We start from the raw sequence: 23,318 nt of genomic DNA, 5'->3' as shown, positions 1-23,318 counted from the left end.
CAATAAAAATTGCTCTCTAAATATGTATGACTTATTAGTATGGGAGAAAATAAGCTTTATACGATCGTGTGATATGGAAGAAATAAAAGCGACGGACTGCATAATAAAGGTCCATATCACAAGTGGCAATATAAAGTGACGTTCTTTCGCATTAAGATTTTGTGCATCCATCCCTAAAAGTGCATGACAACCTCTGCTTCCCTCTGCGAAGGGCCTATCTTTTACTTTCATCTTCTACCCTATAAAAAGAGTCATGGTGATCTTCACCCTTCCTTTTTAAATTTTATCTTTTGGCAAGCAGAATATGTTGGAAAGATCCTGGTATATATGGCTAATTGGATGTGAGTTTTCATGAACTATTATTGTTGACATTACCCTTGAGGTAAAACGTTCGGAGGCAAAACTATAAGCCCCTATCTTTCTCTATGTCCGATTAAAACTCCATACCCATAAGTATTGTGTGAGTATTAGTAATTGTGAAAGACTCTATGATAGTTAGTATGTGGACTTGCTGAAAAGCTCTTATATTGACTCTTTCCTATGTTATGATAAATTGCAATTGCTCCAATGACTGAGATTATAGTTTGTTAGTTTTCAATGAAGTTTATGATTCATACTTGAAATTGTGATTGAATTGTTACTCTAGCATAAGAGATCATATGACAAGAATTATATAAGTTGTTGTTCTAAGAATGATCATGATGCCCTCATGTCCGTATTTTAGTTTTATCGACACCTCTATATCTAAACATGTGGACATATTTTTCGATTTCGGCTTTCGCTTGAGGACAAGCGAGGTCTAAGCTTGGGGGAGTTGATACGTCCATTTTGCATCATGCTTTTATATCGATATCTATTGCATTATGGGCTATTATTACACATTATGTCACAATACTTATGCCTATTCTCTCTTATTTTACAAGGTTTACATAAAGAGGGAGAATGCCGACATCTGGGATTCTGGGCTGGAAAAGGAGCAAATATTAGAGACCTATTCTGCACAGCTCCAAAAGTCCTGAAACTTCACGGAAGTCATTTTCAGAATATATAAAAAATACTGAGCGCAAGAAGTTCACCAGGGGGCCACACCCTGCCCACGAGGGTGGGGCGCGCCCTACCCCCTGGGCGCGCCCCCTACCTCGTGGGCCCCCTGGTGGCCCTCCGATGTCCATCTTCTGCTATATGGAGTCTTTCGATGAGGAAAAAAATCATAGTCCATCTTCCTGGACGAGACTCCGCCGCCACGAGGCGGAACCTTGGTGGAACCAATCTAGGGCTCTGGCAGAGCTGTTCTGCCGGGGAAACTTCCCTCCGGGAGGGGGAAATCATCGCCATCGTCATCACCAACGATCCTCTCATCGGGAGGGGGTCAATCTCCATCAACATCTTCACCAGCAGCATCTCATCTCAAACCCTAGTTCATCTCTTGTATCCAATTCTTGTCTCTAAGTCTGGGATTGGTACCTGTGGGTTGCTAGTAGTGTTAATTACTCCTTGTAGTTGATGCTAGTTGGTTTATTTGGTGGAAGATCATATGTTCAGATCCTATATGCATATTAATACCCCTCTGATTATGAACATGAATATGCTTTGTGAGTAGTTACGTTTGTTCCTGAGGACCTGGGAGAAGTCTTGCTATTAGTAGTCATGTGAATTTGGTATTCGTTCGATATTTTGATGAGATGTATGTTGTCTCTCCTCTAGTGGTGTTATGTGAACGTTGACTACATGACACTTCACCATTATTTGGGCCTAGAGGAAGGCATTGGAAAGTAATAAGTAGATGATGGGTTGCTAGAGTGACAGAAGCTTAAACCCTAGTTTATGCGTTGCTTCGTAAGGGGCTGATTTGGATCCATATGTTTCATGCTATGGTTAGGTTTACCTTAATACTTTTGTTGTAGTTGCGGATGCTTGCAATAGAGGTTAATCATAAGTGGGGATGCTTGTCCAAGTAAGGGGAGTACCCAAGCACTGGTCCACCCACATATCAGATTATCAAAGTACCGAATGCGAATCATATGAACATGATGAAAACTAGCTTGACGATAATTCCCATGTGTCCTCGGGAGCGCTTTACATCATATAAAAGTTTGTCCAGGCTTGTCCTTTGCTACAAAAAGGATTGGGCCACCTTGCTGCACTTTGTTTACTTTTGTTACTTGTTACTCGTTAAAATTATCCTATCACAAAACTATCTGTTACCTATTATTTCAGTGCTTGCAGAGAATACCTTGCTGAAAACCGCTTATCATTTCCTTCTGCTCATCGTTGGGTTCGACACTCTTACTTATCGAAAGGACTACGATAGATCCCCTATACTTGTGGGTCATCAAGTAAACATGAGACCTAAATGTTATTGTGAATGTGGTTAGTTCATAATCCTTGCTGAAAACTTGAATGCTGGCTTTACATATTTACAACAACAAGAGCAAACAGAGTTTGTAAAAAAATTTCTTTATCACTTTCAGTTTGTCAACTGAATTGCTTGAGGACAAGAAAAGATTTAAGCTTGGGGGAGTTGATATGTCTCCGTCGTATCTACTTTTCCAAACACTTCTGCCCTTGTTTTGGACTCTAACTTGCATGATTTGAATGGAACTAACCCGGACTGACGCTGTTTTCAGCAGAATTGCCATGGTGTTATTTATGTGCAGAAACAAAAGTTCTCAGGATGACCTGAAACTCCACGGAGATTATTTTTGGAAATAATAAAAAATACTGGCAAAGAATCAAGGCCAGGGGGCCACACCCTAGCAACGAGGGTGGGGGCGTGCCTGCCCCCTAGGCGCGCCCCCTACCTCGTGGCCCCCCTGGAGCTCCACCGACCTCAACTCCAACTCCATATATTCGTGTTCGGGGAGAAAAAAATCAGGGAGAAAGATTCATCGCGTTTTACGATACGGAGCCACCGCCAAACCCTAAACTCTCTCGGGAGGGATGATCTGGAGTCCGTTCGGGGCTCTGGAGAGGGGAATCCGTCGCCGTCGTCATCATCAACCATCCTCCATCACCAATTTTATGATGCTCACCGCCGTGCGTGAGTAATTCCATCGTAGGCTTGCTGGACGGTGATGGGTTGAATGAGATTTATCATGTAATCGAGTTAGTTTTGTTAGGGTTTGATCCCTAGTATCCACTATGTTCTGAGATTGATGTTGCTATGACTTTGCTATGCTTAATGCTTGTCACTAGGGCCCGAGTGCCATGATTTCAGATCTGAACCTATTATGTTTTCATGAATATATGTGAGTTCTTGATCCTATCTTGCAAGTCTATAGTCACCTACTATGTGTTATGATCCGGCAACCCCGAAGTGACAATAATCGGGACCACTCCCAGTGATGACCATAGTTTGAGGAGTTCATGTATTCACCATGTGTTAATGCTTTGGTCCGGTACTCTATTAAAAAGAGGCCTTAATATCCCTTAGTTTCCGCTAGGACCCCGCTGCCACGGGAGGGTAGGACAAAAGATGTCATGCAAGTTCTTTTCCATAAGCACGCATGACTATATTCGGAATACATGCCTACATTACATTGATGAATTGGAGCTAGTTCTGTGTCACCCTATGTTATGACTGTTACATGATGAACCACATCAGGCATAATTCTTCATCATTGATCCATTGCCTACGAGCTGTCCATATATTGTTCTTCGCTTATTTACTTTTCTGTTGCTATTGTTATCATCACTACAAAATACCAAAAACATTACTTATGCTACCATTACTTTTGCTATCGTTACCACTACTATCATATTACTTTGCTACTAAACATTTTGCTGCAGATATTAAGTTTCCAGGTGTGGTTGAATTGACAACTTAGCTGCTAATACTTGAGAATATTCTTTGGCTCCCCTTATGTCGAATCAATAAATTTGGGTTGAATACTCTACCCTCAAAAACTGTTGTGATCCCCTATACTTGTGGGTTATCACCCCCCTTCGAGGTCATCTACGGATTCAACCCATTTTCCCCATTGGAAATTCTCCCTATACCACTACAAGAGCGCATCAATTTGGACGCAAGTGCACGTGTGAACCATCTCAAGAAGGTGCATGAAGATACAAGGCACACAATCGAGCGCCACGTACAACGACTTGCGACCAAGCTCAACATCAACAAGCAACCCATGGTATTCGACATTGGTGATCTTGTGTGGCTACACCTTCGCAAAGACCGCTTCCCCACCGAACGCAAGTCTAAACTTCTACCTCGAGCGAATGGACCCTTCAAGGTGCTCGCATGCTACAACAACAACGCTTACAAGCTCGACCTCCCGCGCGACAAGTACAACGTGAGCGACATCTTCAATGTCAAGGACCTCTCGCCCTACCATGGTGATGAAGAATTTTATCCGAGGTTGGATCTTCCCCAAGGGAGGGGAGATGATGCGGAGCATCCCAAGGTCATCCCCATGGACCTACCTACGTCTCCTACGACACCACTTGGACCTATGACAAGAGCCCGAGCGAAGGCTATCAAAGATAAGGTGAACTCACTCCTCTCCGAACTACCACTTTCTATGCATGAGAATTGGCTACTACCTCAAGCGGAAAACCTATGTGTGATCAGGTGCTTGGAGGAAAGCCCCGGACCAACTACACTCAACGGACAAGATGGTGAGGACGCCAAGTTCAATGGACAAGAAGAAGAACTGCTCAAAGCTCCCAGGCTCCAGACGACCGGCATGCTACGAACGTACGGCGACCTCCAGGCTCCGGACGACCGGCACACCCACACTCGAGCCGAATCTACAGATTTCCGGAGCCTTCTGGACGACCGACGCCCTGGTCGTCCGACCGAAGCCCACCCGAGCCGAATCTACGGACGTCCGACGAGCACCGGACGTCCGGACCCTCGCGAGCCTCCGGACGACCGGTGACTCCCGGATGTCCGACGCCTGTGTGTTGTTTACGTGTTAGGCCGCAGCCTATGTACCCCTTCGCCCACCTAGACTATATATACTCTTTTCCTACCTACGTTTCAAGGTTAGCAAAGGATTAGCTCATATTTCGTGTGAGAGCTTTGCTCATCCACTTGGTTACCTTCTCCTCGGAGATAGCGCCTCCTCGGAGAAGATCCCCAAGCGGATTCAAGACCCCTTTACGAGAAGAACCTCAAGACCTCCTCACGGAGAAGACCGGCCACCTTTGTATCGTCCCTAGTTGACCGTGGATCGTGTGATCTCTTATGTACTCGAGGATCTAGCACATGTGTGACTATTTCTTGTTGGTTTAGTGATTCTCTCATGTTTCCCCTCATATTTTCCCTTGTGTTCTTCGTGTTCATCGCGGGATCCGCTCCTTTCGTGAAAGATCGGCCGATTAGGGTTCTACCCTACATCAGAGTCTCGTTGGTGCAGTCCCTTGAGATGTGGCGATCGTCTCTGCAGTTGTAGCAGCAGTCGTGGAGGGTGGTTGGTATGCGGGTCCGTGACGGGCGTGTGGTGGGAAGGTTGGCGACAACCGCGTGCCGGTTGGTCTTGGTCTGGCATGCTCGCCCATCTGACCGTGGGGGAGGGGGGAAGAGAGCTCATGCCAGCCTCACCCTGAACGATGGGGCCAAACGCCGTGCTAAGCACCTCGGGGACGGCGATGCCAGAGCGGAGGGCCAGCCCCGAGCATGGGGAGGACCCCCCTCCTCCCGAGGAGGAGGAAGATGCCGAGAGGGAAACCCTCGAGACCATCCTAGAGAGGGAAGTGGACGCCGACATCGGAGTGGTGGCCGCCGGGGCCGGGGTGGCGGCCGGCGCTCAGGAGAAGAGGGGGAAGCGCTCAGGAGGAGAGGAGGGAGATGCAACATGTCAAATGTTGGTTCGAACTGTGTTTGGTTGTTCTGAAAATATGTCTGCTGGACTGGATCGATTACTCTGGATCTTGCTTAGCCTGAGTTGTAAATTCCGGTACCTTACTGCCTCGGCCAGGCGTCCGAGTTGAGTAGCCTGGCCTGACACCCATTCTAAGAATAATCTACTGTTGCATACGAAATTTGTTGACTTTTTGTTCATTTAACAATATGCTAGGTCAGGCTATGATCAAAACAGCTCTAGTCCAGGCTAGCCTGACCAGGCATGAAGACACTCAAGTATTCCTTCGTTTCAAAATAGACGACTCAATGTTGTACTAAGTTTAAAGTTAGTACAATGTTGAGTCATCTATTTTGAAACGGAGGGAGTATCACACAGACTTGAGGCATCAATTTTTTCACGAATCTTGGTGTCCGCATTTATTTCTGGATTTATTTTAGGATTTCCGACGATGCGCATTTAGTGGGAGGAGACGTTCCCGTCGACGACGAGGTGCCTACGATGACTTCGTAAATTTCAAGATGATATGTCGACTCAGTCTTTCAGAGGTGCTCATAGAGGTAGGGTGTGCGTGTGTGTTCATAGGGGTGAATGTATGCACGTGTATATGAGCGCTTGTGTCTGTACTCTGATGTTAAAAAAAACTTTTTCATGCACAATCATCAGGACACCATCCAAACTGACCCTTTATCTTCCGCGATAGGCTGGGCCTGACCACGAGTCGAAACCCCAGCCACCATCTCGTTCTCATCTTTCCGTTCCACTGAAATTCCCGGGGAACAAACACTCACTTCCAAGGATAAATCCTCAAGGTTGATTTACACGCTAGTGGCTGTGCCGCGACGTGCGGCGAGAGACATGTCTGTGCAGTGCACCGCAAACTCACTCCGGGCTCTTGCTGCCCTCCCGGCGCCATCCCCCTCCCGCCGCCTGGCGAGAAATGAATTCCTTATGCCATGCCGCCCGAGTCGCACCGGTGCGCTGGTCCGAGCTGCGGATTCTTCGCCTCCTGCCGCACCCGCGTCATCGTCCGGAGCAGCCGACGACAAGGCCGTCATCCCCGACGATGAGTTCACCCTCGCCAAGGTGAGTGGCTTGGTCGTTTCTTGGTTCTTGAGAGCCAGGAGCAACAAGCAAGTGGTAGCGCTGTTTTTCTTAGAATTTGGCGTGCGTTTGGTGCTGAATACCCCTCCATCTGCAGGTGTCTTTTGGCGTGATTGGACTAGGGATAGGTGGCTCCCTCTTGTCGTAAGTTCAAATGTTGCAGATCCTATTGTGCAAATCAGAGAGATCCAGAATGCTTTTCTATCGGTGGCTCATGCGTTTTTTGCATCCCAGGTATGGATTTGGGGCGTATTTCAATCTTCTCCCTGGTTCGGAGTGGTCTGCTCTGATGCTAACCTACGGATTTCCTCTCACAATCATAGGCATGGCCTTAAAGGCAAGAACTCTCTTCGATTAATATTAGTGCTTCTGTCAGTTATTTGTCTTTTAGTACCAAAAGTTATGCGTCTTGTGGATTTATAGTTGAAAATATCTTTTGAGATGATTGGCCATGCTTAAGGTCCTTGGGAGTTTAGGTTAGACTGTTTATTGATTTATTTGTCGAGGTATGTGTTGATTCTTGAATTATATATGCAGTATGCTGAACTGAAACCAGTGCCCTGCATAACCTACTCTGATGCTTTCGCTCTAAGAGAGAAGTGTGCTACCCCTATCCTCAAGCAGGTAATAATTATTTATGAGCTCTTGGACACACAATCTCTCCTTCCACCGCTGCACTCGATCAAATGTCACCATTTATCAATGATGTGAATATGTGATCAAACTGTCTGTCGTGTTTTCTTGTTTGGATGAAAACCAGGCCGTGTAGTTGGTAAGTTCGCTGATAGTGGAGTTCTAAATAGGAGTGCAATGCGTTAAATGTTGAAAAATAGTAAGTGAAAATGTTAGCAACACACTCTCTATTCCTCACCAATGGAGATTACAGCCATGGATTCCTCAATCTCTACCAATACAGGGAAGAAGATTTTTTTTTTTGGAAAAGGAGGTTATCCCCCGGCCTCTGCATCGGAAAGATGCATGCAGCCACTTTATTAAAAATCCGATAGAACAAAGTCTGGAGTGCAAAGTACTGCTCACAAAGCGCAGTAAAAATAAAAATACAAGTCTCAAAGCCGCATCCGGCTTAACGAGGATCCACTAAGGACCAATCCTATGCAGTGATCGCCATCCAAACCGGTTGAAAAAAACCCGAGCTGCCATCTCCCATCGGTTGCACCCAGTAGCCAGCTGCTCCCTGGAGTCCGTAGGAGTGAGTAATGAGCAAGTACGGATCCATGACGTAGCCCGGAATATAACCTGCAAGAAATTAGTCATAGGTTTTCTGTTAAAAATTATATCATTCCTACAGTTTCATATAGCCCAAATAAGTGCACATATTCCAATCCGAATATTACGCGCGAGATGTACATTCACTCCATCAAGCCACGTCCCAAACGACATCTCTATGCTATTAGGAGGTGAAATATTAAAGGCTACATGCACCGATCTCCAAAGTAACTTCGCAAGCGGGCAATCAAGAAAAAGGTGTTGTATTGTTTCATCCTGATCACAATAGCAACACCTCGAGCTACCTACCCATCTCCGCCTGAGTAAGTTATCCTTGGTTAGGATCACTTGTTTGTGGACAAACTACATAAATATCTTAATTCGTAAGGGTACTTTAACTCGCCAAATATGGAGCGATCGCGGGATTGGGCCAGAGTTGATGAGATCTAAGTACATAGACTTGACTGTGAACAAACCATTATTCGTGAGCTTCCATCTAAAAGAATCCTCCTCATCGGAGAGGTGTACCTCCATTAGCCTCCTCACTAAGTGCAGCCAAGAGTTCCAGCGTTCCCCAACTAGAGATCTCCTGAACTGGATATTCAAGGGTACTGTCTACATCACCGTTGCCACGTACTCTTCCTTACGTTGAGCAATATGATACAGAGACAGATACTGGAGAGCTAGCGGCCTATCACCTAACCACGTATCCTCCCAAAACCTTATTGTTGAGCCGTCCCCAACACTAAACTGCACCCTATGGAAGAAAGTATCCTTCACTCGCATGAGTCCCTTCCAAAAGGGTGAATCATTAGGTCTGACAGTAACCTGGGCTAGAGTTTTGGAGTGTAAATACTTGTTGCGTAGAATCTGGGCCCACATTCCTTCGGAATGCAGCGATAGTCGGTATAACCACTTACTCAACAAGCATTTATTTTTCACCTCGAGGTTTTCAATCCCAAGACCCCCCTGGTCCTTCGGTCGACAAATAATATCCCATCTTGCCAGGCGATATTTTGTCTTAACCTCGTCAGATTGCCAAAAGAATCGAGATCGATAGAAGTCTAATCTCTTGTGTACCCCTTTGGGTACTTCGAAAAAAGACAAGAGGAACATCGGCATGCTCGTGAGTACCGAATTAATTAATACTAGCCGTCCTCCATATGACATAAGCTTACCCTTCCAGCAGCTAAGTTTCTTCTCGAATCGATCCTCGATACATTTCCATTCTTTATTAGTCAATTTCCTATGATGTATTGGAATGCCAAGATAACTAAAGGGTAGCGATCCCAGTTCACAACCGAATAGTTGCTTGTATTCTTCTTGGTCCTCTTTGGCCCTTCCAAAACAGAAAAGCTCACTTTTGTGGAAATTGATCTTCAGCCCCGATAATTGCTCGAAAAGACATAGGATGAGTTTCATGTTACGAGCTTGAGCAAGGTCATGTTCCATAAATAATATAGTGTCATCCGCATATTGTAAGATGGATACCCCCCCCCCCCTCGTCCACTAGATGGGGGACTAATCCACCAATCAGCCCCTTTTCCTTGGCCCGGCCTATGAGTACTGTCAACATGTCTGCCACAATATTAAACAGTATTGGGGACATTGGGTCACCCTGCCTCAGGCCCTCATGCGTTCGAAAATAATGGCCAATATCATCATTAACCTTTATTCCAACACTGCCTTTCTGGACAAAAGAATCCACCTGATTCGTCCAGGACTCATTGAAACCTTTCATGCGCATAGCTTGCTGTAAAAAAGGCCACTTGACCTTATCGTACGCCTTCTCAAAATCCACTTTGAATATCACTCCATCAAGTTTCTTCGAGTGGATTTCATGTAAGGTTTCATGTAAGACAACTACCCCTTCTAGTATGTGTCTTCCAGGCATAAAGGCAGTTTGACTTGGTTGCACCACCGAGTGTGCCACCTTTGTCAGCCGGTTGGTGGCCACTTTTGTAAAGGTTTTGAAACTGACATTCAATAAGCATATGGGTCTGAATTGTTCTATGCGGATAGCCTCCTCCTTTTTAGGTAGAAGAGTGATCGTGCCAAAATTCAAATGGAACAGTTGAAGATGGCCATTAAAAAGATCATGAAACATAGGCATAAGATCATCTTTCACAATATGCCAACATTTCTTCTAAAATTCTGCCGGGAACCCGTCTGGTCCCGGTGCCTTGTTTGGTTTCATTTGATCTATCGCCTCAAACACCTCCTTCTCAGTAAAAGGAGCAGACAGGATCTCATTCTCCTCTGACTGCAACCGAGGGATATCAGCCCGTACACTCTCATCCAGAGTCACGGTGTTATTTTTCGGAGGACCAAACAACTGCTTGTAATAGTTGGAGATATACAGCTTCAAATTCTCATGTCCAACAACCGTTTCCTCATCCTGTTCTAGCTGAATGATTTTTTTCTCCTATGCTTGCCATTCCCAATCATATGAAAAAATTGTGTATTGTCATCCCCTTTTACCACCTTAAGAACTTTGGCACGCAATGCCCACTTCATCTCTTCTTCTCTAAGTAACGAACGTAATTTGGCCTCGGCTTCCGACTTGCAAGCTTGCTCAGTCGGGTCCAGCAAATTCGTTTCCGCCCGTATATCTAGCGTCTGAATTAACTGGAGCAGCCTCTCCTTCTCTTTTTTATAGATCCCACTCTCATTTTTAGCCCAACCCCTCAGGAATTGTCTTAGGTGTCTGATTTTGTTCTGCCAGCGTTCCACGCTAGATGTGCCATGCACTGGTTTAGCCCACTCTCTTGCCACCATCTCGATAAAATTCTCTTTTTCGAACCAACTTAATTCGAACGAGAAAATATTTTTATTACCAATATGCGTGGCGCTCCCTGAATCAACTAACAGGGGTGTGTGGTCTGAGATCGCCCGTTGCATCGCGTGCACCGACGCTAAGGGGTACTTCTGTTCCCATTCCACACTCGCCAGAACCCTATCGAGCTTCTCGTACGTAGGAGTAGGAAGAGAATTTGCCCAGGTAAATTGTCTTCCTGAGAGTTCAATCTCCCTAAGGTTAAGACTCTCAATGATCATATTGAACATAAAAGACCACCGTCCATCAAAATGATCATTGTTCTTTTCGTCCTTCCTCCTAATGATATTAAAATCACCTCCTACCAGAATTGGCAATCTTTCATCTCCACAAATCCGTACCAGATCTGCTAAGAACTCCGGCTTAAACTCTGATTGAGCAGCCCCATATACTGCCACTAAGGCCCAACGGAACCCATCCAATTTGGACCTAACCCTGAACTTCACCGTATATTTTCCTCTTACTACATTTATAACCTCAAGGGTTTCACATTTCACTCCCAAGAGGATCCCACCGGATCTCCCTCTTGGCGGAAGGCAGTGCCAATCAAAGGCCACTCCCGCTGTAAGTGAGCCTAAGAATTGTGGCGTGAAGTTATCTCTACCCGTCTCCAGAAGAGCGATAAACTCTAGTTTATCCTCTAAAGTTGTTTCTGCAAGGAACCGTTGCTTAGCCAAGTCTGCCAGACCTCTGCTATTCCAAAAGATCCCTTTCATAAATCATCATGATTTTTTTTCTTGAGTTTCACTCTCGCACTCCTACGGACCGCCGACGCTGGATAGACCTTCCTCTTCCAGGGTCGTTTAGGTTTATTCAATCCCGGCATGTCCGCATCAGGAGCCATTACTTCCGGTGACCCCCTGCACTAGAGGAAGAGGAAGACAGAAGCAGAGGAGGCCGAAGCCGTCCTGTTCTGAGCCAAGTTGTTCGTAGCCCGTTCACTTGTACTAGATAATACCCCGCGCGTTGTGGCGCGACTTTCTACCTTCTATATGTGGCTTCAAAGTAAAGCGCATTTGGATGAATGAAAATGAAGTATGACATCTATTAAATATCCAGTGAAATATTAATATTTACATTTTAAATATTCAACAAATACACTTTTCTACAAACATACAAAGATTTAGCTCAAACATGCAGGCATTCCTTCCCTCAGTAGTCAACTTGGCTTGTATGAGCATCAAAATAATTAATACACTCAATTGACTGGTAGTGACTTCAAAATATTCCCTTATTCATCTGTATGAAAATGCTCAAATTTGTTGAGCCAAGTCTTTTTTTTTCCAAAAGGTGTTTCACCAATTGTTAATTACAGGAAAACAAAATATATGTGGACAGAATATAAGATGGGCATAAGAAGAAAATATGGGCATTAATGTGCACCTGGAAGCTAGTCATCATGTTATGAAGCAGCCCTTGAGCAGCCAGCTAATATGTACTCCTATGTTCTGAACATCCTTTCTACTCCAAACAAAACAACAATTAGAAATTAGAATCAGCAAGCGATATATATACATATGTTGACAATTACATGAACTATTGGAGCTAGTTAATTTATAATTTCATAACAACATGCTGTTAATATTTCAGGCTTAGTTACAGTGTACATCTATTTGTTACTTACACGGGTTATCCTTGGCAGTGTTTAAAGAAACTGAAACTTTGAAACAACTTGAAACACTTCTTAGAGAGTGGGCTCTTCGTATATTGGTTGATAACCACTCCATGAGCGGAGGCTGCAAGATCTCCTGGTCAAACTGAGGCCTAATGGTGAGGCGGCATGTGCTCAGACAATTTGAAGGGAACTTTTAAACATGAAATATATATGATATTTTCGCACAGAGCTAGGAAACACAATCTGCAGTTAATTCTGTAATGAAAATTTCCTACAGTTTCAGTCAAAATTAAAATTATGAAACTCCAACCCTCCATGTACCATAACAATCTGTTTTTTGTTATTCTATATAGGAAATCAGATAGCAAGATTTAACAACAATTCAGAAAATGAACCAATAAACATTAATTGTCCATACGATCTGGAAAGGATATGATTCTACTATCAAGAAATAATAGAACAATAGAGAAAACATCCCAGTGCCTAAAATGAAGTAAAGTGCAAAGAAAAGAAAAAGAGTTCGGTTTCCGCCTAAATGTAACTGAGCACCGCTGCCTCAAATGATCCAATAAACATGCATCCTTGGATGACAAATAATACAAACATTCGTCCATGGCATGGCAATAAATAATAAGAAAATCATGTGGGATTACTTCACGGCTCACCCCGCGGTAGCAAGATAGTAGAGGAAGATTAGGAATGGCCAGCCATGGAGCAATCAAGAACTACCTCCAACGTGATACAAATGCCGTGAGGGAGGAGCAGCAAGCGATGGAGATAGAGATGCATGAAGCGTTAACATATATATCCATAAAGCAAAGTTAACGGCAGGGTGAGGTTAATTTAGGAGACTAATAGGGGATTAACACAATGTGCTAGGAGTAGTTACCTTCTTGTGGGACTTGTCCATGGGACCATGACGCAGCAGCAGGCAACAGAGGTATGGTTCTTTATAGTGCAGATGCTGGAGATGATGCCCCTACACCGGCCGTTCAATGAATGTCTTGGGTGGCAGTAGGCGACATGCGGTCCACGACAGGAGTGTTCAAATTCGTCCCCTTCAGCTAAGGCAACAGTATCTGCAGGCGCTTGGAACATAATGGCACAACAGCTCGGGGAAGGCAGGGAGATTGTAAGAGGAAGATGAGGGCAACGCCCTAGGCAACTGGCGGTCCCTCCGGATGCCTCAGATCGGGAAGCCAACACCTCTACTTCTGCCATGTTTTTTGTTCTCCCAAGATCTGAAGTCTGTACAACCAGATATTCCAAATCCGTTAGCTGAATTGACTCATTAAAAAAAAAGGCTTCATGTTCCTGTTTGTAGCATCAGAACCTGAATCTTGCTTTTCCTTCTTCGATTTGGTACCCTAGTGGTAGATGTTGATGGAAACATAGGAGAGGTGGTTGGGTGTTCCATGGCCTGGGCTAGGAGAAGATGATACTGCTGCGGATTGATGATAGAACGAAGAAGCAAAGCGATAATGGGACGCTCTGTCTCCATCAGTCGTATTTGTGGCGGAGGCTACGGAAAGGGCAGATCCATAGATTAAAGGGGCGAACATCTCCGTCAGTTACTCTAGCGCAGAAGATGAAGAGAGGCATGGATTTCAGTGGGGGAAGTAGTAATTGAGGAGACGATCAGACCGCATTGCTTTGACTTGGAGCGGGGCGGCCGTGCGGGAAGAAATAATTTAAGCCTTTTTCCAGTGTGGCTGTAGCCTGTAGGTTAGGCCGGGGATTCAGACTGATTGGTTGGTGCTTGCAAATTGAACGCTTACGTGACATCATGCTGATGTGGATAGTGTGCATGTTGAGAGAATTGCTAGTAGTGGGGATCAACTTCTTAAGAATGTATGATTTGTAGTCGCCGCCTTCCGTTGCTTTCCAGCAGCCCAGGCCCAACAGGCGCACCCAATGGTCCAGTCCATGACGAGGGTCGGGTTGGTCGCTAACATTCCCCCTTCCTTAAAATCTGGCTTGACCTCAAGCCGGTGCCATGTCGAACCTCCTGGATCCCATGGTACTTGATGTTTCCTGACTTCACTGAGGTCATGGTGAGTGCCGTAGTTGAGGCGGAACTTGGCGAGGTTGAGGGAGCAGACGACACCGACTTGCTCAAGGAAGTAGTCGTCGCTGATGTTCACTTGGTCACAGAAAGCGTCGAGGTAGTCGGGTTGGTTGACACAGACATTGTCAGAGTAGAAAGCATGGTCAAGGCAGTGGTGGTAGTAGTAAGTTGGACCTTGATAAAACTCGACGCTCCGGAAGCTCCTCATGGCAATGGAAACAAAGAACTGAAATGGTACGGTATTTGCCATGCCAGCACAACACGCTGAGTGAAGTGACCATGTAAATTCCCAAGCAAAACATTCAGAATGATATTGTGTGGCAGCTTCCACAATGAGCCTTTTGCAGTTTAGGCAACCGAACTCCACCAAGAGGATATGTTGTACCAGGACATCGCCTGGGTGCCAAGGAAAATGCAACTCAGGGTATGTTGTCGCAAGAATTTTTTGCTCTGACTGGTTGACGACATCCAAGTTTTTCAAGTTAAACGACCATGCAATCTTCCATTAGATATGCTTGAGACCACACTGAATAACATGCCCAGTTTTCAACATCATCTTGTCCACACTTAAATATCTCCAGAAGCTCAAATCCTTGTAATGCAATGGCGGAAGCATGCCCAATTTGAAGTGTGTCCAGAACGTGATGGTAACAATCCCACTGCATAAACAGGCCGACACAATGCAGTCGAGTCTGAAGACTTGATAGAGAGATTTGAGAACTGCAAGACCATTCAACTTTCCACTGAAAATTCTGACAACCATATAAGCACTCACATCTAGCAATGCAATACTGGAACCAAGACTTCCTTGACACAAGTATAATTGTCCAGGGAAATTCCCATTGCACCAACTCACAACAAATAAAGATATTATTTCCACTATTGTGTAACTCAAATTCAGACAATAATAGTGAGTGGTTGATCAACCTTTGCATCAGCTCTGAGTTTTCAGTATTACCTCGTAGAATGTGACGTGAAATCTGACATCTGCAAACAACATCAGTTAGGATCCTTGTGCGAGAATAATGCTACTGTACTTCAGCTCTCCCATTGAGGATGGTGAGGAATCCACCGGAGCTGGCATCCTTTGGAACTGTGATTTACCATGAAAAATACATCCTTGCATAATGACAGTACATGAGCACCCATATCTCTCGAGCAGGAATATGCATACCCCAATGTGTGATAGCCAAATTATTATTTCCAAGAGTACAATGAAGATTATCTAGACAGCACCCATTCCCCACAGTATGTGCAGCTCGCTTCGCCAGTAATAAGTCAAGAGTGCTTCCACCAAGAAAGTGTGTGTCAAAACAAAAAAGATCTGACCACTTGAATACGGTTGGCTTCAGCTGTGTTGTTTGAACTTGCATGTTGAAAATTCTAGAAGTTGTGCTCCTGTTTGAGAGAGAAGGTAGCCACAGATTCTTCGCAGCCCAGAACATCAGCTGCATACTCTTGAGAGCAAGGTCATCCACCAGAAACGACTGTCCTTGTGCCTGTTGTTGTTCCAGAATGTTACGCACCACCGTGGACCAAGCCAATTAGCTTGTGCTCGGTGAATGGTTTAGCTGGGATGAGAGTTGCAATTTTAACCTTGTTGGTAATTACAGGGACCACCACATCGACAGAAGTTGGCGTCGGCGAGGTGACATCGTCGCCGCCTTCGAGCAGTTCTCCCGCAGCTGGACCCATGAACGCGGCCCAGAAAGTAGCTAGTAATGCTGGTGTTGCCGATGATGAAGCAAGCACCACCGTTTGGGAGGATGATGTCGATGCCGTAGACGTGTTGTCTCCCAGGCATTTCCTTGTGCAGATGGCGGGTGTCACAGAATGGCGACACGTCTCGTGCGCTGCAACCTTCGCCGGGACACCGGCCGGTGTAGTGTCCATCAGCACAACAGTGGGACCGTTTGTGGGTGTCGACACGCGCACAAAGGCCATGGCCGAACCGGTGGTGGAAACGGCGTCGTGCGTGAGGAAGTTCGCCGCGGTTGAGCTGTCGCCTGAGATGTCCAGTGCGGAGGTCGGAGTCAAGGTCACGGCCGCTGACTCGAGGTCGAAGCAGCAACGCTCGGGGACGACATCGACGGTGACCTTGGACGAAGTTGTTGGTGCGGCGGGAGTGGGTGCTGACACCGATATGGTGACATCGTGGCTTTGACATTGCATTGAACAGGTGGTGGGCGTCCGGGCAGCGAGGACGCTGTCGACTATGTTCTCAATGGCTTGGCGCGGTGCCACATCTTCCTCGTGCTGCTGCTGCGCTAAGGCTGATGCTGATTCTGAGTGGCGACCATCATGGATGCATCAGGAACAGAAGCAAGGTTGGAGGAGAGCGTGAGGCACGCAGCCGGTTGCCGATCCAAGTCACGCGCGTGAACCATGGTGGATGGCTGCACGTACGAGGAGGCGGTATCGTCTGCCACAGACGAAGTTGGGGTCGATGTGGTTGTCGGTGCAAGGTCGAGATACTGTGGTGCCCCCCGCGCACAGCTTGTAACGCTGCTTCACGACAGCTGACACCTCCGATGCTACCGCCGCGGACACCTCCGAAGCCACCTGCGCCACGATGGCTGTAACTCGGCGCGACGCCATGCCTTGAAACCCTGGACCGTCCGCTCGGCGAGGCATCGGTGCGGCGGCTCCTCCACCGGTGCGAACGCTCGATCACGGCGGGCAGCCCAAGCTGATCCGCCTAAAATGGCTAGAATTTGTGTTGATTTTGCATGGAGGAATGATTGGCTCTGATTACCAAATGTTAGCAACACACTTTCTATTCCTACATTACAGCCATGGATTCCTCAATCTCTACCAATACAGGGAAGAAGATGAACACTAGAGGAAGAGGAAGACAGAAGCAGAGGAGGCCGAAGCCGTCCTGTTCCGAGCCAAGTTGTTCGTAGCTCGTTCACTTGTATTTCTAGTCGCTGCCTTCCGTTGCTTTCCAGCAGCCCAGGCCCAATAGGCGCACCCAATGGTCAAGTCCATGACGAGAGTCGGGTTGGTCGCTAACAAAAAAATATTGTTAAATAATGACACAAAGGATGAATGTATCCAAACTACCGTCGGGCTGATTGGATTACCAGAACCGATGTAGATAAACTTGCCTATCCCCTAGTAGGACCTATATGGGCCACCACTAACAGAACCTAAACCGACAGATCTCGAGGTAGGGATCCTAAGCTAGGCCTCTAGGAGCGATGGTAGCAAGGACACATGATTTTACCTAGGGTCGGGCTCTCTGAGGAGATAATATCCTCCTGTTTGTGTTTATTGCCTTGGAGTGTAGCACAGGGTACATGTATCTACCAAGAGATTGTAATGTGTAATGTTGTCTATCGACTAGCCCAGCCTCGGCTTATATAAGACACCGGAGCCCTAGGATTACAGGAGTCCTAGTCGGCTACATCGGTGGAGAGGAATCCTCCACGGATATGGAGTCCTTGTCTTGAACTGCAAGGCTTCTTGATTCTCCTGGTAGGTCGCCATGGGCCAAGCGAAGTGCCCCAAGACGAAACCGATCTAGGGGTCCTCAGCCCGGCTCACCAGGCCGGGAGTCGATGTGGTGAGAGGTCCCTTAGACGGGACACCGTCACTCTCTTCCGGCCATCAGCAGCTGATAGAGGCAAAGGTGTCCCGATGTTTCGATGAGATGGTGGCTATCGTTTTCTGTGGGAGTCGACCTTGACGATCCGACTACGAACGTGCGAGACGTCGCGCCTTAGCAATCGCTAAACCAACTTTCGAGGGGTTATTGACCACGCCGGAGCACGATCAACCTGACCACGAGGGCCTGTTTCCTGCGAGCAAACGAAGAACAAGCAAGAAACTGAGATTGTAATCTGGATATTGCGAATATAAGATGAAAGCTTTATTGATCAAGGTGGGGTTCTGTGACGTCTTGGTCTGGTCGTTGGACACAAACGAAGTACGCGAAGTTGCAGCTATGGCGAACTTTTAATCTAAACAAAACCCAAAGTCTAAACGACGCCCTAAGGGCTGTATATATGGAGGAAGAGAGGGGAATTTCGTGGCCCTTGAGGGTGGGGTTCGAAACCAACCCTAACTCTTGTTTCCCCACACATACGGACTCTAAAAATAGCCTACACTTAAGTATTTCGAAATTACATGGGCCTGGCCCATTAATAAGGTGACGCAGCACCTAGAATAGCCTATGGACGAATATTATGAAGTGGCATCTTGTATATTTCGTCCATGGCTTCATGCACTCCTTATGGCGGCTTCAAAGTCCTGAAATCATCACTTGTAACTCCGTTCTTGATCCCCTTGCGCATGCCATCAACTCCATGCGTGTTCTTGCTCCAATGTTCATCCTTCTCCAAGCTAGGCCCTTCATTTGAAAGCAAAACAAATGTATCCAATTTAGGCAGCATCATAATCTCATGAACATTAGAATCATTACCAAGAAACGAAAGTACCTGGTAATTTAATTGGCGTGCGCGAGCTCTAGTAATTGGTCCAGTATATGTAACAGTAGGGGCTGTGGGTGTAACAATGGTATTGATGTCCTCATCAGCAGCGACTTACGCTCTCCGCTTGCTGGCCGATCACCAACAGGTTTAATGCCATGCTCAATCACAGCCCCCATTCATCGGGGCGTCGACCATGCGCTCGCTGTACAGGATCTGGTTGTCATCCACCCACCGGCAGACGAACTCCCGTGTCGCATTCTCATTGAGGTGGCCCGAGCCGCTGCTGCAACTCCAGCAACAGCAAGAACGAACAGAGGCAGGCCGATCGGTGTGTCCTCCGCCATGTACACCACCATGCCATCGTCTCCGGGTCGTCCAACCCACCGCGGAAGCAAATCGGAACACGAGGTGTGGGAACCATCCCTTGACGCTGTTGGTGGATGTGCCAGTGATGACGCCGGACTCTACAATTGGACAGAGACCATGCATTGTAATTGATTATCGTGAGCTAACCAAACATGTTTAAAACTTTGCCCATTCCGTTTATGGTGCCGGTGTGACCTCATTACAATTGCGTCTGCATTACTATTCTTAAACCAAATATCTCTGCAGTTCTTTTCTACCTACAGACTAGACATGCCAAGCATTTAACCAATGCAAGTGCGTCGGTTCTAGTTCTGGTGTTTGTGGAAAAATGTTTGTTTTGCAAAGTATCACTGATTAATTGCTTAATTTTCAATACTTCCTTTAAGTCAATGCAAACATCTACCATGCCACATGTTAATCTTCCTTTAAGTCTCTGCAGTTCTTTTCTACCTACAGACTAGACATGCCAAGCATTTAACCAATGCAAGTGCGTCGGTTCTAGTTCTGGTGTTTGTGGAAAAATGTTTGTTTTGCAAAGTATCACTGATTAATTGCTTAATTTTCAATACTTCCTTTAAGTCAATGCAAACATCTACCATGCCACATGTTAATCTTGCTCCTACCTCTAGGTCAGGAGTGATGTTACACGTTATAGATATGGTGATGAGCAGCATCTCGATGAAGCACTAAAGCGGATCTTTCAATATGGTTTGGTAATTCCTTGTTTTGGTGCTTTGCCATAATCTGGAGTATTTAACAAAAAACTACCACATTTCATGGAACCGTGCCTACAAACTACCACTTTACAAATTTGTGCCAAAAACTACCACTTTTTGTCTAATCTTTGACTAAAAACTACCATGTCAGGAAAGTGCCCAATTCGCCTCTTCTAAACGCCTTTCTAAACCCAAAGTCTAAACGACGCCCTAAGGGCTGTATATATGGAGGAAGAGAGGGGAATTTCGTGGCCCTTGAGGGTGGGGTTCGAAACCAACCCTAACTCTTGTTTCCCCACACATACGGACTCTAAAAATAGCCTACACTTAAGTATTTCGAAATTACATGGGCCTGGCCCATTAATAAGGTGACGCAGCACCTAGAATAGCCTATGGACGAATATTATGAAGTGGCATCTTGTATATTTCGTCCATGGCTTCATGCACTCCTTATGGCGGCTTCAAAGTCCTGAAATCATCACTTGTAACTCCGTTCTTGATCCCCTTGCGCATGCCATCAACTCCATGCGTGTTCTTGCTCCAATGTTCATCCTTCTCCAAGCTAGGCCCTTCATTTGAAAGCAAAACAAATGTATCCAATTTAGGCAGCATCATAATCTCATGAACATTAGAATCATTACCAAGAAACGAAAGTACCTGGTAATTTAATTGGCGTGCGCGAGCTCTAGTAATTGGTCCAGTATATGTAACAGTAGGGGCTGTGGGTGTAACAATGGTATTGATGTCCTCATCATCCTCCCCTTCTTGAATTGAAGTCGTCCTCGACGAAAGCTCATCTTCCTCACCCAAATAAGGCTTTAAATCTGCAATGTTAAAAGTGGGACTAACCCCAAAATCTGCAGGTAGCTCAAGTTTATATGCATTATCATTTATTTTCTCTAAAACCTTAAAAGGACCATCAGCACGTGGCATTAGCTTTGATTTGCGCAGATTAGGAAATCTATCTTTACGCAAATGTACCAAACAAGATCTTCAGGTGCAAACACAACATGTTTTCTACCCTTATCTCCAGCAAGTTTATATTTAGCATTCATACGCTCAATGTTTTCCTTAGTTAACTCATGCATTTTTAAAATCAATTCAGAACGTTCTTTAGCATCAAAATTAACCTTCTCCGAAGATGGAAGAGGCAACAAATCAATAGGTGCACGAGGTAGGAAACCATACACAATTTCAAAAGGGCACATCTTAGTAGTAGAATGCAATGAACGATTATAAGCAAATTCAATATGAGGCAAGCATTCTTCCCACATTTTCTTGTTATTCTTCAAAACAGCCCTAAGCATAGTAGACAATGTTCTATTGACTACTTCAGTTTGTCCATCAGTTTGGGGGTGACAAGTAGTACTAAAAAGTAGCTTAGTCCCCAACTTAGCCCATAAACATCTCCAAAAGTGGCTAAGAAATTTAGTATCACGATCTGAAACAATAGTATTTGGCACACCATGTAAGCGAATAATTTCACGAAAGAACAAATCAGCAACATTAACAGCATCATCGCTTTTATGACATGGTATAAAGTGTGCCATTTTCGAGAACCTATCCACGACAACAAATATGCTATCCCTCCCCTTCTTTGTTCTAGGTAAACCTAAAACAAAGTCCATAGATATATCCTCCCAAGGAACACTAGGTACAGGCAAAGGCATATATAAACCATGAGGATTGAGTCGTGACTTAGCTCTTTGACATGTAGTGCAGCGAGCAACAAAACGCTCAACATCCCGTCTCATCTTTGGCCAAAAGAAATGTGTAGCAAGTATATCCTCCGTCTTCTTGACGCCAAAGTGTCCCATTAATCCTCCTCCATGCGCCTCCTGCAACAACAAAAGACGAACGGAGCTAGCTGGAATGCATAGCTTGTTAGCACGAAACACAAATCCATCGTTAAGAACGAACTTGTTCCAAGTTCTCCCTTCCTTACAATTCTGCAATACATCTTTAAATTCAGCATCATTAACACATTGATCTTTGATGGTCTCCAAACCAAATATTTTAAAGTCAAGTTGTGAAAGCATAGTATAACGACGAGACAAGGCATCAGCAATAACATTTTCTTTACCCTTCTTGTGTTTAATCACATAAGGGAAAGTCTCAATGAATTCAACCCATTTAGCATGTCGACGGTTCAGTTTTGCTTGACTTTTAATGTGTTTCAAAGATTCATGATCAGAATGTATAACAAATTCCTTGGGCCATAAATAATGTTGCCATGTTTCTAAGGTCCGAACAAGAGCATATAATTCTTTATCATAAGTAGAATAGTTCAGACTAGGCCCACTCAATTTTTCAGAAAAGTATGCAACAGGTTTTCCATCTTGTAATAACACACCTCCTAATCCAATTCCACTAGCATCACATTCAAGCTCAAAAGTCTTATTGAAATTAGGAAGTTGGAGTAAAGGAGCATGTGTCAACTTATCTTTCAATACCGTGAAGGCTTCTTCCTGTGCTGTACCCCAAACAAAAGGTACATCCTTCTTTGTAAGCTCGTTGAGAGGTGCAGCAATGGTGCTGAAATCTCTCACAAAACGCCTATAGAAACCAGCGAGGCCAAGGAAACTCCTCACTTGTGTGACCGTTTTGGGCTGCGGCCAACTCTCAATAGCTTCAATCTTGGCTTTATCAACTTCAATTCCCTGTGGAGTAACAACATAGCCAAGAAAAGATACTCGGTCGGTGCAAAAGGTGCACTTTCCAAGGTTACCAAACAAACGTGCATCACGTAGAGCAATAAAAACAGCACGTAAATGTTCCAAATGTTCCTCCAAAGATTTGCTATAAATCAATATGTCATCAAAGTAAACTACCACAAATCGTCCAATGAAAGCACGTAAAACTTCGTTCATTAACCTCATGAAAGTACTAGGTGCATTAGTTAACCCAAAAGGCATGACTAACCACTCATATAATCCAAACTTAGTTTTAAATGCTGTTTTCCATTCATCTCCCAATTTCATACGAATTTGATGGTAACCACTACGCAAATCAACTTTGGAGAATATTGTAGAGCCACTCAATTCATCAAGCATATCATCTAGCCTAGGAATAGGATGACGATAACGAATAGTAATATTATTAATGCCTCTACAATCAACGCACATACGCGACGTACCATC

The 23,318-nt window shown here is 45.2% G+C and overlaps 1 protein-coding gene across 11 annotated transcripts in view; it reads left to right on the top strand.

Annotated features, from left to right (window-relative positions):
- Positions 1-6,523: 6,523 nt before the first annotated feature.
- LOC125518797 (uncharacterized) overlaps positions 6,524-23,318 on the top strand; it is a 51,055-nt gene continuing 34,260 nt past the window's right edge. For 4 of the 11 annotated variants that reach the window (XM_087535971.1, XM_087535973.1, XM_087535967.1 and 1 more), the window contains exons 1-5: positions 6,524-6,896; positions 7,012-7,058; positions 7,149-7,251; positions 7,452-7,538; positions 20,092-20,175. In XM_087535971.1, coding sequence (XP_087392097.1) covers positions 6,669-6,896; positions 7,012-7,058; positions 7,149-7,251; positions 7,452-7,538; positions 20,092-20,175 — 549 coding nt within the window. In that variant the 5' untranslated portion in view covers positions 6,524-6,668. The remainder of the gene's footprint in view (positions 6,897-7,011; positions 7,059-7,148; positions 7,252-7,451; positions 7,539-20,091; positions 20,176-23,318) is intronic. The other 7 variants (XM_087535976.1, XM_087535978.1, XM_087535974.1 and 4 more) reach the window with 4 other exon arrangements.

Source organism: Triticum urartu, chromosome 7A, assembly GCF_056163025.1.
Source record: "Triticum urartu cultivar PI428250 chromosome 7A, HENAU_Tu73, whole genome shotgun sequence".
In the NCBI taxonomy this organism is placed as follows: Eukaryota; Viridiplantae; Streptophyta; class Magnoliopsida; order Poales; family Poaceae; genus Triticum; species Triticum urartu.
This window is presented reverse-complemented; position numbering and strand designations above follow the sequence as displayed.